This window comes from Muscardinus avellanarius (assembly GCF_963383645.1).
Source record: "Muscardinus avellanarius genome assembly, chromosome: 2".
NCBI lineage: Eukaryota > Metazoa > Chordata > Mammalia > Rodentia > Gliridae > Muscardinus > Muscardinus avellanarius.
The window spans coordinates 35,693,500-35,713,073 of record NC_137787.1 but is presented as its reverse complement, the minus strand read 5'-3'; the positions used below and the strand labels follow the sequence as shown (position 1 = coordinate 35,713,073).

Below are 19,574 nucleotides of genomic sequence, written 5' to 3'. Positions count from 1 at the left end.
CGCGAGTGGCCGCGCGCCTACGCGCACACGCCCGCGCACACGCCCCGCGCGCGCTCCCTCCACACGCGCGCCCGCAGCCGCCCTCCCCCGCCCCCTCCCCCGGGGGGCGGGTCTCTTTCTCTTTAAAGAGCAGACGGTCTCCGCGCAAACCCGGGCTCTCTAAGGCCCCGGGGGCCCGGGGCCCGAGCCGCGCGCAGCCAATGGGCGCGGTGGAGCGGCTCGAGCGCGGCTGACGCTGCACCAATGGGCGCGCGCGGGGGGCGGGGGCAGCGGCGGAGACACTATTGTTGATGAGGAGCGGCGGCGGCTGCACCACCTCGTCGCCCCCCGCGCCCCGGAGTCCGGCTTCGTCAGGCCGCCGCGCGGGGGCCTGCCCTCGGGGCCCGCGAGCCCTCCCCCGCCGCCCGCCCGCCCGCCCAGCCCCCGTCTCGCCCAGTCACCGGGGAGGGGGGCCATGTCCCAGCGGGTGAGGCGCGGCGGGTCCCCCACGCCGGCCGGCGCCCTCGCGGGTGGCGCGGCCGGCGCGGCCGGGGCGCCCGGGAGCCGCCTGCAGCCCCTGCGGGCCACGGTTCCGTTCCAACTGAAGCAGCAGCAGCAACATGGCAGCCCCACGCGGAGCGGCGGCGGCGGCGGCGGCGGCGGCGGCGGCGGCGGCGGCAACAACGGCGGCGGCGCCTCGGGTCCCGCGGGCGGCGGCGGCCCGCGCACGGCCTCGCGCAGCACGAGCCCCACGCGCGGCGCGCGCACCAGCCCCACGGTGGCCACGCAGACGGGCGCGGCGGCCACGGCCACGCGCGGCACCAGCCCCACGCGCGGCGCCGCGCCCGGGGCCCGCGCCAGCCCCCCGCGGCCGCAGCCCCCGCCGCCCGCGCTGCTGGGCCCCGCGCCGTCGCCCAGCCCGTCGCCCACCCACCTGTGGCCCGGCGAGGCGAGCGCCGCCCCGCCGCCGGCCCGCGTCCGCCACCGGAGGAGGTCCCCGGAGCAGAGCCGCGCGTCCCTGGAGAAGCGGAGCCCGAGCGCCCCGGTCTGCAAAGCAGGTGGGCGGGCGGCGGGGGTGCGCGGCCGAGGCGGGTCCCCGGAGACCTGGGTCTGGCCTCCCCGCGGCTCCCGGCGGCGGGGCGAGGCCGGGAGGGGTTGTCACCGGGCCAGCGACGCGGTTAGTGCTGGCCCAGGTGTATGTGCGCCTCAGTGTTTCTGTTCCACAAAACAGTTTCAGACCTGGGAACTGAATGCATTAGCAGGGATCAGTTTGGATTGCTGAAGAGACGCTGGCGTTTTTTGTGTTGATGTGTGTGGAGTGGTTTTTTTTTTGGGGGGGGTATTTCGTAAGCCTTGATAAATTAGTAGCAAGAAGTCACAAGTTAAGCAAGATTCCTTTGTAAGGTTTATGGGTTTTATCGGAGGTCTGTTTGGGTCTATTTCTGATATACTGACTTTGTTCTGGATGTAGAAACACAGAACCCAGAGTTTCTCTCCTTTGTTATTGTTTTGGGAACCTAACTGTGTGTGTGTGTGTGTGTGTGTGTGTGTGTGTGTGTGTGTGTGTGTGTGTGAGAGAGAGAGAGAGAGAGAGAGAGAGAGACAGACAGACAGACAGACACACAGACAGACACACAGAAGAGAGAGAGAACACCCACCCGACGGCTTTCTTGGGAAAGGTACTGAGTTGGTCTTCAGAAAGGTCCTGTTGGATTCTAATGGAGTCATTCAAAAAGTAACTAGAAAGAGAAATTCAGATTGTAGAAGTGGAAAGGAATAAACTTTATCATTTGATCCTTTTCAGAACCTAGTGAAAAAAAGAACTGGGTGGGATTTAGTTTTGTAGTAATAGCGCCAACATATACCTTTGTCTTTCCTTGTCTGGAGAATATAAGATTCTATTTCCTTGTGAAGTCTCCTTGGTATCCTGATTACTCCCTAGCTTCTGCATATGAGAGATTAACATATGGCCCTTCACTTTCTGTTACTGGCTAATCTCACTTAACAATATTCTCCAGCTCCTCCATTTTCTTGCAAATGACATTATTTTACACTTTTTATTGCTGAGTAGAATTCCATTGTGTGTATATCCCATAATTTCGTAATCCATTCACTTGTTGATAAGCACCATTTGGCTATTGTGAATTGTGCTGCTGTGAACATGGATATGCATATATTACTGTAATTCTCTGATTCCAGTCCCTTTGGAAAGATACCCAGGAGTGGTACATGGAGGAGACTTTTTTTTTTTTTTTTTTTTTTTTGCGGGTCTTGGGATGGAACCTAGGGGCATTCGACCTCCAAGCTACACCCCCTATTTTTTATTATTTATTTTGAAGCAGGGTCTTACTAAGTTGCAGAGAGCCTCACTAAGTAGCTGAGGCTGTCCCGAACCGTAATCCTCTAATCTCAGCCTCCCGAATGCTGGGATTACAAGCGTGAGCTACCATGCCGGCGAGACATGGTTTTAAAAGAAAAAAAGGGGGGAGGGGATGGAGGTGTAGGTCAGAGATAGAAAGCCCTGGATTCAATCTCCAGTACCACCACACACACAAAAAAAAAAAAAAAAAAAAAAGAAAGAAAGAAAGAAAGAAAGAAAGACAAAAATCTGTTCTTACTATGTGTTGATTTTTATACAAAATTCATTTTAATCATCATAGTAGCCTTTAGATTGGTTAAGTAATAAATGACAGAATTGGTATTTGAAGTCTGGTTGTATTCCAAAGACTGTCTTCAAATTATGTCAAGAAAGTAGCTTCATGATGTATAATGTAAAACCTGAAAAATATATGGCACCTGGGAATTATATGTAAAAACTTAGTTTTTACTTGTAAAACGGATTTTTTTATGTACTTGGTTTTGAAGCCGCACTTACCTAGTGAACAAGATTGCTTCATTTTGTGTTTTTTGATCTTCTGGAGCCAGCATAATGCTCAGATGAAGAGGAGGAAGAGCTGCTCATGTGGACAGTAAGGTAGAGGAAGGAGGTGACCTCCCACCCCCAGTCTAATAACAGGATCTGGCTACCCTGCCAACTATTTAAAACTCAAAGTAGAGAAGCATCCCCAGGAGAACTAGGTTAAATTAAGTATTGACACAGTAGGGAAGAAAGTGCTTTTCCCCTGTGATTCTAGGAGGCTCTGTTTCCTCGGGTATCAGGCCCCTCATGTTCATTCTGCATGTTTTCCAAAGCTTCAGATGTGTCATTTCATAGAATATTCATGTTGTAAAATTAATCATCATCTTTCGCCGACCTGCCCCCCTAAAAAAAAAAACACCAGAAAAAGAGAAATGAAATTTTCTCTTCTAATATATCACCCTCAACCTGATGTAAGGAATACTGTTATTGAGGTCTAAATTTAAATGTCTGATAGCTTCTTTCCTGGAGTATATTCTTGTTTCACTCTAGTGAACGTCCATGCAGAGTGGAAAAAGTTTTCAGATTTCAAGTCTTCATAGCATACACTATAAGATGATTACATCATTTGCTGTTTGGTATGACTAAATCTGGAAAGAGTCTTTAATTACTGGACTCCTTTTTGATTAAAGGGAAGTTATTACCAGTTTTTGGGGTCAGTGAAATATAAAATTATTTTATTTTATTTATTTTTCTGTACCAGGATTGAAACCAGGGGCATTCTACCTCCGAGCTACACCCGCAACCCAGTATTTTATTCTTTATTTTGAAACAGGGTCTCATTAGGTTGTGAAGGACCTAAGTAGCTGAGGCTGAGTTTGAACCAGTGATTCTCCTTTCTTTTTTATTTTTTTATTTTTTACAGGTCTGGGAATGGAACCCAGGGGGATTTGACCTCTGAGCTATACCCTCTGTCCTATTTTTTATTCTTTATTTTGAAACAGGGTCTCACTGAGTTGCAGAGGGCCCCACTAAGTAGCTGAGGCTGTCTGCAAACCGCGATCCTCCTGTCTCAGCCTCCCAAATGCTGGGATTACAAGCGTGTACCACCATGCCCAACAAAAGTTTTTATTTATTTATTTTCGTGGGTCTGGGGATGGAACCCAGGGGCATTTGACCTCCGAGCTACAACCCCTGCTCTATTTTTTATTCTTTATTTTGAAACAGGGTCTCACTGAGTTGCAAAGGGTCTCACTAAGTAGCTGAGGCTCTTAGTGAATCTGGTTCTTCCTGTCTCAGCATCCCAAATGCTGGGACTACAAGCATGTGCCACCATGCCCAGCTCCCCTGACATATTTTAAACAGCCTACCTTCATTGTTTGCTATCTCTATAGCAAAATGGCTTGTCATTAGGAACTGAGATATGCTTAGAGAAGGTAACTAGGCAGCAGTGTAAATTGTGAAGATTGTTTTTATGACTTCTGTTCTTTTTCATGACTGTCTCATTCAGTAAAATGATAAATGCACGTATTAAAAATAGGTGAACTGTGTTTGGACTACCCACATCAGTACATGGGAGGCTGAGTCAGGAGGATTGCAGGTTTGAGGCCCACCTCATCAATTTATTGAGGCCCTCAGCAGCCTGTGTGTGGCATAACATAGAAGTTAGGAGCTGGGCGTGGTGGTACATGCTGGTGAATCCCATTACTAGGTAGGCTGAGACGGGAGAATCACAGGTTTAAGGCCAGTTCAGCAATTTGGCAAGACCCTATTTCAAAATATAAAATGAAGCCAGGCATGGTAGCTCACGCTTGTAATCCCAGCGCTTGGGAGATTGAGACAGGAGGATCACACAGGTTCAAAGCCAGTCTCAGCTACTTAATGAGGCTCTCAGCAACTTAGTGAGACCCTGTTTCCAAATAAAGTATAAAAGAGGTCTGGGAGTATAGCCTAGAGGTAGAAAAGGCTCTGGGTTCCACCCCCAGTACCCCCACCCCACTGTATGTATGTATGTATGTATGTATGTATGTATGTATAATGAAAAAGAGGGTTGGGAGTGAGGCATAGAGGTAGAATGTTTCTGGGTGCAATTCCTAATGGGCCCCTCCCCTACCCCAGGCTTTGGGTAGAAAATCTTGGCTTAATATGTGTGTGTGTGTGTGTGTGTGTGTTACTTGGGGTGTAACTCAGGGGCTTTCTACCTCCGGACTGTACTCCCAGACCTATTTTATATTTTATTTGGAAACAGGGTCTCACTAAGTTGCTGAGAGCCTCACTAAGTAGCTGAAGCTGGCTTTGAACCTGCGCGATCCTCCTGTCTCAGCCTCCCAAGCGCGGGGATTACAAGCGTGCGCCACCATGCCCGGCTTGGCTTAATACTTGTGTTCCACCACTTAGAAGGGAAGGTGAATAACTTTCACCTTCTTATTTGTAAAATGGATATCTATTTCATATGATGGCAGGGTAAATGAAAGTTAAAAAATACTCAGCATAAGCCGGGCGTGGTGGCGCACGCTTGTAATCCCCGCGCTTGGGAGGCGGAGACAGGAGGATCGCGCTTTCGGAGCCAGCCTTGCTGGTTTAAGAGACCCTGTTTCCAAATAAAAAATATAAAATAGGTCTGGGAGTGTAGCCCAGAGATAGAAGGGCTTCCAGGAACCCCAGTACTGCAAAAAAAAAAAAAAAAAAAAAAAAATACTCAGCATAGTTCTACCTATAAAAGTTAGCTTTTTGTATATCATTAATTTTGTTTCTAGTTTTAGTGGATGTAGCATAAATTTACCAATGTAGTCTCAGTTTTTATGGTTGTATAAAATTTATTTTTGAGCCGCACGTGGTGGCACATGCTTGTAATCCCAGCATTCAGGAGGCTGAGACTGGAGGATCACAGTTCACGTACAGCCTCAGCTACTTAGTGAGGCCCTCTGCAACTCAGTGAGACCCTGTTTCAAAATAAATAATAATAATAAAAAATAGGGCAGGAAATGTAGCTTGGAGGTCAAATGCCCCTGGGTTCCATCCCCAAACCTGCAAAAAAAAAAAAAAAAAAATTCTTATTTTTTGTTTAATTTTTGTTTGCTGTATTGAGGATGAAACCCAAGGCATGCTACCTCTAAGCTATACCCTCAGCCCTATATTATTTTTTGAAACAGGGTCTCACTAGGTTGCTGAGTCTTGCTAAATTGCTGAGGCTGGTCCCCTAAAAATTACTAACAAGCCTACAGTTGACTGGAAGCCACCTCAAAATCATAAGTAGTCTATTAACACATTTTTTTTTTTGCGGGTCTGGGGATGGAACCCAGAGGCATTCGACCTCCAAGCTTCACCCCCTGCCCTATTTTTTATTCTTTATTTTGAAACCGGGTCTCACTGAGTTGCAGAGGGCCTCACTAGCTGAGGCTGTCCGCGAACCGCGATCCTCTGGTCTCAGCCTCCCGAATGCTGGGATTACAAGCAAGCGTGTGCCACTGTGCCTGGCTATTAACATGTTTTGAAAGTTATATAAATCCACCCCAGCCTTTTTTATATGGTGAAAACCACACAAGAAACTTGAGAGGTCACTTTTTACTCTCAGCTGCAATTCACTAGAGAACTGGACTGCTTAGATGGAGACGCCCAGCATCTCACTGCATGTTCTTTCTTTTGCGGGTCTGGGGATGGAACCTGGGGGCATTCTACCTTCAAGATACACCCCCTTCCCTATTTTTTATTCTTTGTTTTGAAACAGGGTCTCACTGAGTTGCAAAGAGCCTCACTAAGTAGCTGAGGCTGTTTGTGAACCATGATCCTCCTGTCTCAGCCTCCTGAATGCTGGGATTACAAGCCTGTGCCACCACACCCGGCTTACATAGTCTTATAACACTTGAGCCCACCAAAATAGCAACAGGAGGTGGCTGTGAAATTAATATAGTGTTACAGTAAAACTACAGTTAATTTTATGTGGTTATGATTTTTTTTGTTTGTTTTGCAGTAGTGGGGATGGAACCCAGGGGCATTCTACTTGTGAGCAACACCACCAGCCCTATTTTTTTATTCTTTATTTTTGAAACATAAGTTGCAAAGGGCATCACTATGTAGCTGAGGTTGTCTGTGAACCTCAGTCCTCCTGTCTCAGCCTTCCAAATGCTGAGATTACCATGCACGACTCCCTTTTTCATTTTAATTTATTTATTTTGCGGGTCTGGGGATGGAACCCAGGGACATTCTACCTCCAAGCTACACCCCCTTCCCTATTTTTTATTCCATATTTTGAAACTGGGTCTCACTAAGTTGTGGAGGGTCTCACTAAGTAACTGAGGCTGTCTGCGAACCAAGATCCACCATGTAATCCCATGCTCCACCATGCTTGGCTGGCTTCTGACTGTTAATGGGGCCATGTTCTATCTGTGTTTGTGTGCTAAATCTCAGCCTCCCGAATGCTGGGATTAGAAGCGTGTGCCACCACGCCCGGCTTTAATTTTTATTTTGAAGCAAAGTTTTGCTAAGTTGCTGAGGGTTTAGCTAAATTACTGAGGCTGGTCTCAAACCTGCAGTTCTCCTGACTCAGTCTCTCAAGTACTGAGATTATAGGTGTGCTCCACTATGCCTTGCTGGCTTCTGACTGAGAATGGGGCCATGTTCTATCTGTGTTTGTGTGCTAAATTTTGGTAAATGTTAAAATTTTTATAATAGGCTAATGTATGTTTTATGATAGAAGTGTCAAAATAGATTATTATGTACCTATAGATAATAATAAAATATAGAGGGTCACCTATATTTTATGCTTTGTGATATATCTAACACTTAACTTTCTTTTTGTTATTCTAGGCTTTGCAGTTCTGTGAGTTATTTCAGATTGTTGAAAAATCTTTCAAAAAATCATTTTAGTTCACACTAACCCAAGCAGTACAGCATTGTGTTGTTAAAGAGTCACCTGTAAATTATTATTATTTTTGGTACTGGGGATGGAACCCAGGGGCATTCTGCCTCTGAGTGACACCTCTAGCCCTATTTTTTATTCTTTATTTTGAAAGAGGGTCTCACTGAGTTGCAAAGGGCCTAATTAGTAGCTGAGGCTGTCCTTGAGAGGCCATCCTCCTGACTCAGCCTCCCGACTCAGCCTCCCAAATGCTGTGATTACAAGCATGTGCCACCATGCCCAACCAATCTTTCCTTCCTTCCTTCCTTCCTTCCTTCCTGTACTGTGGATTGAACCCAGAAGCATTCTACCTTCAAGCTATACCCACAGCCATATATATATATATATATATATATATATATATATATATATAAAATATAATTTTTTTTTTGTGGTACTGGGGTTCCTGGAAGCCCTTCTACCTCCTGGCTACACTCACTCCCAGGCCTATTTTATAATTTGTATTTGGAAACACGGTCTCTTAAGCCAGCGCGGCTGGTTCAAACCTGTGCGATCCTCCTGTCCCCACCTCCCAAGCGCGGGGATTATAAGCATGTGCCACCACACCTGGCTATTCTTTATTTTGAAACAGGGTCTCACTGAGTTGCAAAGGGCCTCACTAAATAGTAGCTGAGGCTGGCCACAAACCCGGATCCTCTTGTCTTAGCTTCCAAATGCCGGGATTACAAGCGTGCACCACCAGTCCCGGATTAATTTCACACCCGTAATGGAATCTTTTTGGCTTGTGATGTGTGATTTTACAACTGAGGACATGGCAACATAGAACCTCACTATTCTACATTTTGGCTAGTAGAATATTCAGTTAAGTTCAATTCTTTTAAGTTTGATTGAGCTACTTTTTAAGAGATGAACTATGTAGTACAAAAAAGTAAAATAACTGAGGGAACTCTAGAGTCTAACTAGCCATATAAAGACATGTATATAAATATGTAACATGATTAGTGCTGGGATTGTAGAGACTGAGTAATTAATTCCACAGGGGATGGAAGTTCTCTAAGAAAATAATTTGGGTTGGAAAGGAAGGAATAGAATTTAGAGTTGAGTGTTAGAGACAGGAAAATATATATGTCATGTTTAGTCCTCAATGGCCCTAAAATGTACGGTGTAGGTGGACAATGGGGAGGAGAAAGAGGAGCTGTTTTAAAAGAATATAAAGGTAAGCCGGGCGTGGTGGTGCATGCTTATAACCCCAGTACTTGGGAGCCTAAGGCAGGAGGATCGCGCAGGAGACCTGTTTCCAAATAAGAAATAAAATAGGTCTGGGTTGTGTCCCCAGTACCACACACACACACACACACACACACACACACACACACACACAGAATATAAAGATAAATTTCAAGCTGGCCATGGTGGCCCATAATAATCCCGGTGTTGGGAGGCTGAGACTATAGAGGATCGCAGTTTGTGGACAGCCTCAGCTACTTAGTGAGGCCCCTTGCAACTTAGTGAGACCCTGTTCCAAATATAAGAGAATAAAAAATTGGGCTAGGAGTGCAGCACAGAGATAGAATACCCCTAGGTTCCATCTCTAGTACCATACACACAAAGAAAATAATAAATTTCAGAATAGCCTTAAGTAAAATGTGTGCACAAAAATGAGTTAGAATGTATTCTGTAATTAACAGTATGTGCACTGGAGCTACACTTCCAGACTTCAGATCCTGGCATTAATATTTACGTACTAGCGGTTTAATTTAGACAAATTTACTTCACCTCTAAAAAGGAAATACTAATAGTACTTAAAAGTAGAGAATTGCACCAGGCCCGATGGCGCATACTTGTAATCCCAGTATTTGGGAGGCTGAGACAGGAGGATCACAGGTTTACAGCCAGCCTCAGCTATTTAGTGAGACCCTGTTTCAAAATAAAGAATAAAAATAGGGCTGGGGGTATAGCTTGGAGGTAGAATGCACCTGGGTTCCATCTCTAGTACTGCAAAACAAACAAACAAGGATAAAATATTTAAATCAATGTTAGATATTTTCATATTATCTTTGCCTCCTCTTCATCTAAGGATTTAGGCATTAAAAGTTTGATTTGGCTGGGCGTGGTTGCGCATGCTTGTCATCCCAGCACTTGGGAGGCTGAGACAGGACTATCACACAGGTTTGAAGCCAGCCTCAACTACTTAGGCTCTCAGCAACTTAGATCCTGTTTATATAAAATCGGTCTGGGAATATAGCTCAGAGGTAGAAAAGCCCCTGGGTTCCATCCCCAGTACCACACAAAAAAAGTTGAATTTGTAGGGGGTCACAGTGGCCCATGCCTGTAATCCCACTTCAGGGAAGTTGAAGACAGGAAGATGGCAGGTATGATGCCAGACTTGACAATTTAGTAAGTACTTGTTTCAAAATAGAAAATACAGCCATGAACTGGGCATGGGGGCACACACCTGTAATTTTCATACTTTGAGGCTAAGACAGGAGGATTGCAGGTTTGAGGACAGCCTCGGCAAGTAGTAATAGTCTTATTAACCTAGTGAGATCCTGTTTTTCAAAATAAAAATAAAATAGGGCTAGGGGTATAGGTCAGAGGTAGAATGTCCTTGGGTTCAATCCCCAGTACCACATAAATAAATGAATAAATAAACAAAAATAAAAGGGCTGGGGTATAGTTAGAGGTAGAATGTCCCTGAGTTTAATTCCTAGTACCCCTCCAAAAAATAGAGCCGGGGGTGGGTGTAGCTCAGAGGTAGAATGCCCCTGGGTTCAATTTCCAGGACCACAAAACAACAACAAAAGAAGCTAATTTGTTAGTAGCATTTATATTCTTAAAATGAGTAGCTTTGAGCTGGGCATGTTAGTACATGCTCTTAGTACTTGGGAGGCTGAGACTGGAGGATTGTAGGTTTCAGCAACTTAACAAGACCCTATTTCAAAATAAAATAAAACAGGGCTGGGGACGTAGCTTGGAGGTAAAATGTCCCTGGGTCAATCCCTTGTACCACACACACCAAAAAAAAAAAAAAAAAAAAAAGACAAGAAAGAAATAACAGTAACTGTATTGTGTGTTGTGTGTGTTATATATGTGTATTTGGGATGGATAAAGTGGGAATCAGGTTGAAGAGCCTGGAGGATAGGAACTCATGAAAACATCGAGCATCTGAATCGAGATGCAGTGGGGACGTCAAGGATGAAAGATTGAGCTGGGCGTAGTGGCGCACACTTGTAATCCCAGCATTCGGGAGGCTGAGACCTGGAGGATCGCGGTTCGCTGACAGCCTCAGCTACTTAGTGAGGCCCTCTGCAACTCAGTGAGACCCGGTTTCAAAATAAAGAATAAAAAATAGGGCAGAGGGTGTAGCTCGGAGGTCAAATGTCCCTGGGTTCCACCCCCAGACCTGCAAAAAAAAAAAAGGATGAAAGAGTGAAGAGACTGTTTTGGCAAGTGGTTGGATGTAGGGATTGAAAAAGGAGGATCTGAGGATGATAGTTTTGGATGGTGATACTAACTGATGACATATTTGGTAAACAGATTTGGGAAGGGAAAATGAGCTCAGTCCTGGTAATACTTAATACTTAGCTTGTGCTCTGAGGAAATCCAGGCAATTTTCTAGATTGTGGCAAATAACACTTTTGGAACTTAGGGATACGGTTTGAACTGGTGGTAAAAATTGGGACTCAGTTCAGTGAGCAGTCATTTAACACTTTATGCTAAGTGTTTGCATAAGGGAAACACTTGAAAGGACTGACTGGTAGGATGATAAGGTGATAGGGAGAATGCTGAGGACAGACTGGTAGAAAACAGTATCTTAAGGGTAGAAGAAAAACCAGTGAAGAAGCTGAAAGTGTGTTAGAAGGAGAAACGGTGGATACCATTGAGAAAGTCAAAAGAAAGATTGTGTTTCAGGGAGGAGATGTTAAACGTTTTAAAATGCTGTAAAGAGAACTAGAATGATGAGCCTGGAGAAGTAGGCTTTTGAATCAGTCTTCAGGTCAGTTGATGATCTCTGAGAGAAAGAAGTAGCATGTTGGGGTCATGTAGTTGTAGCGTCAGGTTAGAATATCCCTGGATTTAATTCCAAAAAAAGAGATAGCCCTGTTTCTACCAATATGAAATGAACTGATATTTTAAGTTAAAAAACAGCAAGATGTAGAAGATAGGTATGTGATTTATACAAAAGTATGTACGACATTCATCCATTTGAGTAAAAATATATCCACATAACAGTATATTTTATATGTGTATGTATACATTTACATATAAATATATTTAGTACTAGAGATTAGACCCAGGGGTGTTTTACCTCCAAGTTATACCCCCAGCCTTTTTCTTTTTCTTTCTTTGTTTTTTGCTTATTTTTTGTTTTTTTTTTTTTGGTGGTACTGGGGGTGGAACCCAGGGGCTTTCTACCTCCAGGCTATACTCCCAGACCGGTTTTATACTTTTTTTTTCTTTTTTTTCACTTTTTTTAAAATTGGTGCACTGTATTCATACATCATAATGGGATACAAAAAATTTTTTGTAGACATACATGCACACATCGCCCAGTTAGCCCCTACCTGATCCCCACCCCGTTCCCTCCCCATCCCTCCTTCCCATGCTTGGCTTAGTGGTTGACAGCTAGTATTATAGCAATTTATCCAAAATTAACAATGATAATCTCAACATAACAGTTTCATTTGTCTGATACCAAGCTTTTGATGACTTAAAGATAACATTTCAATATTTCTTTTTGCTTTCTTTCTTACCAGAGAATATTTTTTCTTTTTTTAAGGTAAAACTATCATACATTTATTTATTTATTTTTCAGAAAAAATCTATCCTAATATGACATATGGACTCTAGATACCCAAAATGATCTCGAAAAAGAACAAAGCTAGAAGATATATATTTTCTGATTTCAAACCTTATAAAGCTACAATAATTGAAACAGTGTAGTACTGTTATAAAGGCAGATATATAAACCATTGGAGTTAAATAAAAGCCTAGAGATAAATTCTTCCATATATTGTCAAGTTATTTTTTACAAGGTTTCCACGAACATTTGGTGGAGGAAATAATAATCTTTTAACTAAATATTGTTGAAAAATAATAATTACATGAAAAAGAATAAAATTGGACCCTTACCTAACACCATATACAGATATTAACTCAAAATAGATAAAAGACCAAATATAAATATAAATCTTATATAAATATAAAAATAAATATAAATCTTAAGAGTATAAACTTTTAGAAGAAAATCTGGGTCATAAAACCTTACATTGAAATTGGCAGTGATTTCTTGGATATGATTTCAATGACACAGGCAACAGAGGGTAAACAAACTCCCTAAAAAATAAAAAATATTGTATATCCAAAGACAATGTAAACCGAGTTAAAAGTTACTGATAGAATGGGATAAAATATTTCCAAATGCTATATCTGAAGGTATATTAATATTCCAAATAGAAATCCTAAAAATTAGCAACAATAAAAGCAAACAATACAGTTTAGAAATAGGTAAAAGACTAACATAAATAATGAATCTCCACAGATAACCAATCTTAGTTGTCTGTTGGATGGAAAATCTTATTTCTCTGGTTCTGATGTGTGTTACCTATTGCTTCTTTGTAGTTAATCTCTTTGAGTATTTTCTCTAGCGCTGGTTTTGAAGACATAAATTCCTTTAGTTTCTGTTTGTCATGGAAGCTTCTTATTTCCCCATCTAATTTGATAGAAGTTTTGCTGGGTAGGAAATTTTTGGCTGGAAGTTGTTTTCTTTCAGAGTTTGGAATATGTTACTCCAAGCCCTTCTGGCTCTCATGACTTGGTTTGGGAAGTCTGGAGTGATTCTAATTGGTTTGCCTCTGAATGTCACTTGGCCTTTTGTTTTTGTTGCCTTTAAGATTCTCTGCTTGGCTTCCACATTGGTCATTTTGACAATTATGTGGTGTGGGGATCCTCTTCTCCGATCCTGTCTAAAGGGAGTTCTATAAGTTTCCTGGACCTGTGTATTGACCTCTTGCTCTACGTTTGGAAAATTTTTTGCTATTACTTCCTTGAAGAGATTGTTGATCCCTTTGGTTTCACCTTCTTTTCCCTTGTCTATTCCAATTATTCTTAGGTTAGCTCTCTTAAAATGGGCCCATATTTCTTCAATGTCAGATTCCTGCTGTCTGATTTATTTTTCTAAATTAGAAACTGTGTTCATTTTTGGAGTGATCATCTTCTAGAATTGAGATTCTATTCTCCATGTGGTCTAATTAGTTGTTTATACTTTGAATTGAGGCCTTTACTTCATTAATTGCATCCTTTATCTCTTTTTGGCTCTCTCTGAATTCTTTTCCAAACACCTCTATTATTTCTACAGTTATTTTCTTGATTTGATCTTCTAGAAATCTCTGAATTTCTGTTTTATCAGGTTTGATGTTGTGGGGTTGTGGGCATTCATTGCTCCATTGTTATTCCTCTTTCCCATGATTTCGGAAGTTTGTGCCTTCTCTGGGTCACTACAACTTCACTTAAAGTGCTCTGTAACTCGAGTCTGTGGTATCTCAGTCACCACTACTTCTTTACTGGGTTGTATCGCAAAATCTCAGACCCAGGGAGTCGATCGAGGCTGTGCTTTAGATCATGGGGGGTGCCAGGTTGGGCGTTCTCCTGCGAGGAGTTGTGGCTATGGTGTGATATCTCTGCCACTGCCACTCCCCCACTGGGTCAAGTCCCTGGGAGTGCAGTACTGGGATTTCCCCTCTAGGGGCTGCAGTTTGACTCACTGTTGTTGAATGCGCTGATGGAGCTGTAGTGGACTCGGTGAATTCACTGCTGCTGCCACCGGTGGCAATATGGCACCACTGTCACGCCCTCGGCCGTGAGGCTGGCGTATTTCTTCTCTGGTTTTGAGCTCTGCTCTGAGTCCCTGCAGGGTGTCCTGAGCCCAGCCCCTGGGAGCTTTAGACTATACTTTATTTGAAAACAGGGTCTCACTAAATTGCTGAGAGCCTCACTAAGTAGCTGAGGCTGGTTTCGAATCTGTGCGATCATCCTGTCTCAGCCTTCCAAGCGCGGGGATTACAAGTGTGCGCCACCATGTCCAGCTTCTCTTTCATATTTTGAAACAAGGTCTTGTTAAGTTGCTGAGGCTGACCTCAAACCTGCAACCCTCCTGTCTCAGCGTCCCAAGTACTGGGATTACAAGCATGTGCTACCATGCCTAGCTACATGTACATATATTTATGCCCCTGCTCACATACACATAAAGATGGAGGGCTGAAGCCAACTCACACAGCTTATGAGGAGCAATTATGTGCTTCTTTTCCTAAGTCCTTGACTTGTGTCGGTTTGTATGAAAGCAGTCATGGTAGGAGTATTTACACCATGAAAATAATAAGCAGACATGACAAATCAGGGTGATTTTAATTTTTCCAGCGAGCTGGTTGGGAAACACTCATGAGTACGCACTGTGGATATATAAATATTTCTCTTGAGGGATCCACAAAAGGTTGGTAATTTTGGGTTCCCTAGGAAGACATAGTGGGAGCAGTCATGAGATTGAAATCATCCCTTTTGAATTTTGTTCCAAGTAAATTTGTTACTTACTCTGAATTTAATAGAAGCAACTAAAAAGTAAAACAATAATAATAAAAAGTTAAACATGGCCTGGTGTGGTGGTACAAGTTTGTGATCCCAGTATTTGGGAGGTTGAGACAGAAGGATCATAGGTTTAAGGCCATCTTCATCTACTTTGTAAAGCCCTTCGCAGCTTAGTGAGACCCTGTTTCAAACTAAAGAATAAAAAATAGAGCCGGGGGGTGGTGGCGCAAATTTGTAATCCCAGCATTTGAGAGACTGAGTCAGGAGGATTGTGGTTTGTGGACAGCCTCAGCTACTCAGTGAGACCCTGTCTCAACCTCCTGAATGCAGGGATTACAAGCCTGGCTGAGAAATTGGCAACAGAGTCTCTGTTTTCACAACTGTCTTCTCCTGGCTCTTTGTAGGAGTACCAGGAAGTAAAGTTGGAAAGATAGGTAGGGCAGATTTGGAGGCACTTCAAATACTAGATTAAGAATATTGATTTTTAAAAATGTTAAGTATGTGAGATAATACATATGTAACTTAGCTTGATTTAGCTGTTCCACAATTTATGTATATTTCAAAATAGATTGTAGGTCACAAATATATGGAGTTTTTGGCAATTAAGAATTAATAAATGCAGCTGGACGTGGTGGCGCACGCTTGTAATCCCCGCGCTTGGGAGACAGAGACAGGAGGATCGCACAGGTTCGAAGCCAGCCGGGCGCCCTGGCTTAGGAGACCCTGTTTCCAAATAAAAATGTAAAAATAGGTCTGGGAGTGTAGCCCTGAGGTAGAAGGGCTTCCAGGAACACCAGTACCCCCCCCACAGAATTAATAAATGCAAAAATAAAATACACCTTAAAAGGAAAAAATAAGCTTGGCATGGTGATGCACACTTGTAATCCTAGTACTTGCGAGGCTGAAACAGGAGGCTCACAGGTTTGAAGTCAGCCTCAGCAGCTTAGTGAGGCTGTTGACAACTAAATGAGACCGTTTCCAAATAAAATATAAAAATAGCTGGAGGTAGAAGGCCCCTGGATTCCATCTCCAGTACCACAAAAAAGTAAAAAATTATAGATTTTATTTCGTGTATACAGTAGAATCATTGAAGAAACCTTTGAGGAAGTAGTTGCATGAACAAACGGGGCAGAGCATAGAGTAAGATGACGGGATGAGCAGTGGAAGGCAGCCTGGTTTGTTGGAATTGTTAAAGCATGAATAGTGAAAACCTGAAATTAGGACAGAAATAATGGGTATGGAGAGGAAGGAATGTCTTTGTGAAACTTAGACTCTGATTGGGAGGCTTGCAGGAAAGCAAAGGGTAAAGTGATTTTAAGAGAACAAGTGTGGCTGTTCCTCAGGGCTCTTTCACGTGCTCTTCTTCCAGCTGGATCACTTCTCTTAGCTCCTGTCTCCTTCCCATTACTGTTCTCTGGTCCCTTTCAGATGTCACCATACCAGAATGACCTTCCCTAGCCTCTTTATGAAATGGTGAACCTATAAAACATGCTTAGCACTTCTTTGCCCTGCATTTGTTTTTCTATATTTTAGACCCTAATTTTTGTTTTTATTGCCGCACTTTCCATATTAAATATACAAGCTTTCTAATAGTAGATACTTTTCTCCTTTGTTCCTTTCTTCCTTTCTGTATCTATAATGATGCCCAGTGGCTATTTATTGAATGAATGCCTTGGAAGGTAGGCAACACTGGAATATGAATAGGGAAGGTAGTTCACATCTCTGGAAATGTAAGGTACGTCCATCTAAATAAAGGTCTCATACAAGCAGAGGAGAGTTAAAGCTAATGGTGTGGGTGTTAATAAGTACAGCATTATGAGTATACCAACTGCCATTAAAATCCTTTTTTCTTTTTTCTTTTGTGGTATTGGGGATGAAATCCAGGGGCGTTTTACCCCCAGCCCTATTCTATTATTTTGAAACAGAGGTTCACTAAATTGTTGAGGCTGGCTGCAAACCTGCAATCCTGTTTTAGCCTCTCAAGTACTGGGATTACAAGCATGCAACACCACAACGGGCTCTAATGTACCTTTTGAAATATGAGACATGTTTACATTTTGTATTTTGTTCTCTTACTCTCATTCTTTAAAGACTGATGTTAACACACAGGTTTATTGGTTAAAAATGCATCTGTTTATTTTAGTTTTTCTTAATTCTTTACAAGAAAAGTGAAAGACAATAGCGAGAGCCCAGAAAATAGTGATGGCATACTTAAAAACTAAGGTAGTGTGAACTTTGGTTAGAGTTGGCTGATTTTGTGTATGCTAGGGCTAAGTCCTTACTTTACCACAAAACATTTCCTCTTACTGTTTGCTTTGAACTTTAGGGAACAAAGTTGGTAAGGCCTGCTCAAGAGTGATTAATTAAAGGCTAATCATAAGCCGGGCGTGGTGGCGCACGCTTGTAATCCCTGCGCTTGGGAGGCCGAGACAGGAGGATCGCACGGGTTCGAAGCCAGCCTCAGCTACTTAGTGAGGCTCTCAGCAACTTAGTGAGACCCTGTTTCCAAATAAAATATTAAAAAAGGTCTGGGAGTATAGCCTGGAGGTAGAAAGCCTCTGGGTTCCACCCTCAGTACCCCCCCCCCCAAAAAAAAAAAAGGCTAATCATAGCCAAGCCTGGTGGCACACACTTGTAATCCCAGCATTCGGGAGGCTGAGACTGGAGGATCGCATTTCGTGGACAGCTTCAGCTACTTAAGGGCCTCCACAACTTAGTGAGACCCTGTTTCAAAATAAATAATAAAAAAAAAATTAGAGCAGGGGGTGTAGCTCGGAGGTAGAATGCCCCTGGGTTCCATCCCCAGACCTACAAACAATAAATAATTAAAATAAAATAAAAATAAATAAGGCTAATCATTCCTTTTATCCTATTGTAGCTTTTCCTTAATCAATCTTTCTTTCTTTCTTTCTTTCTTTCTTTCTTTCTTTCTTTCTTTCTTTCTTTTTTTTGGTGGGTCTGGGGATGGAACCCAAGGGCATTTGACCTCTGAGCTACACCTTCTGCCCTGTTTTTTATTCTTTATTTTGAAACAGGGTCTAAGTTGCGGAGGGCCTAAGTAGCTGAGCCTGTCCATGAACTGCGATCCTCTGGTCTCAGCCTTCCAAATGCTGGGATTAAAAGCGTGTGCTACCACGCCCGGCTTTAATTTCTTTTCTTCATAAGGAAACTTCCTTTTTTTTGGTACTGGGATGGAACCCAGAAGTATTCTACCTCCAAGATGCACCCCCACCCCTATTTTTTATTCTTTATTTTGAAAAGTGTCTCAATGAGTTGCAAAGTACCTTACTAAGTAGTAGCTGAGGTCCACAAACCAGATCCTCCTGTCTCAGCCTCCCAAATGCTGGGATTACAAGCATGTGCCACCATGCTCACTATAAGGAACCTTCTTGCATTCAGGAGGCCGAGACTGGAGGAATGTGGTTCCAGCATAGCCTCAGCTTAGTGATGCCCTTTACATCTCAGTGAGACCCTGTTTCTAAATAAAGAATAAAAAATAAGGCTCTGGGGGTGTAGCTTGGAGGTAGAAAAGTTAGAAAGGTAGAAAAGGAACCTTCTTGTTAAGATTGTCTTACTTCTTTTTTTTTTTTTTTTTTTTTTTTTTCCAGGTCTGGGGATGGAACCCAGGGACATTTGGCCTCCGAGCTACACCCCCCTACCCATTTTTTAGTCTTTATTTTGAAACAGAGTCTCACTGAGTTGTGTGCGGAGGGCCTCACTAAGTAGCTGAGGGTGTCCGCTGATCCTCTGGTCTAGGCCTCCCAAATGCTGGGATTACAAGCATACGCCACCACGCCCGGCCTGTCTTACTTTCTTTTCATGCTTCAGACTATTCAGTGTGATTTCTGCTTGTTGATTTTGTTAAAAAGGATCTTGAATTCCCACTTCTCCACATCCTCACCAATTGGAATTAGGTGAAATCTCAGTATAGTTTTAATTTGCATCTCTCTGATTGCTAATGATGTTGAACATTTTTTTCATACATTTATTGGCCATTTAAATTTTTTCTTTTGTGAAGTGTCTATTTAGTTCACTTACCCATTCTTTTATTGAATTATTTTCTTAACAGTGAATTTCTTGAGTGCGCACACTTGTAATCCCAACGCTTTGGAGGCTGAGACAGGAGGACCTTTACAGGTTTGAAGCCAGCCTCAGCTACTTAGTGAGGTTCTCAGCAACTTAGTGAGACCCTGTTTCCAAATAAGTATAAAATAGATCTGGGAGTATAGCCCGGAGGTAGAAAAGTACCCCCAGTACCACCAAAAAGTAAAAAGAAGAAAGAAAAGAAAAGAAAAAGAA

At 43.0% G+C, this 19,574-nt stretch overlaps 1 protein-coding gene across 1 annotated transcript in view; it reads left to right on the top strand.

Moving 5' to 3' along the window:
- Nucleotides 1–454: 454 nt before the first annotated feature.
- Nucleotides 455–19,574, top strand: part of FAM117B (family with sequence similarity 117 member B) — a gene marked incomplete at both ends in the record, with an annotated part of 65,107 nt that continues 45,987 nt past the window's right edge. Inside the window, one exon of the mRNA XM_080690046.1 lies at nt 455–1,037. Coding sequence (XP_080546172.1) covers nt 455–1,037 — 583 coding nt within the window. The remainder of the gene's footprint in view (nt 1,038–19,574) is intronic.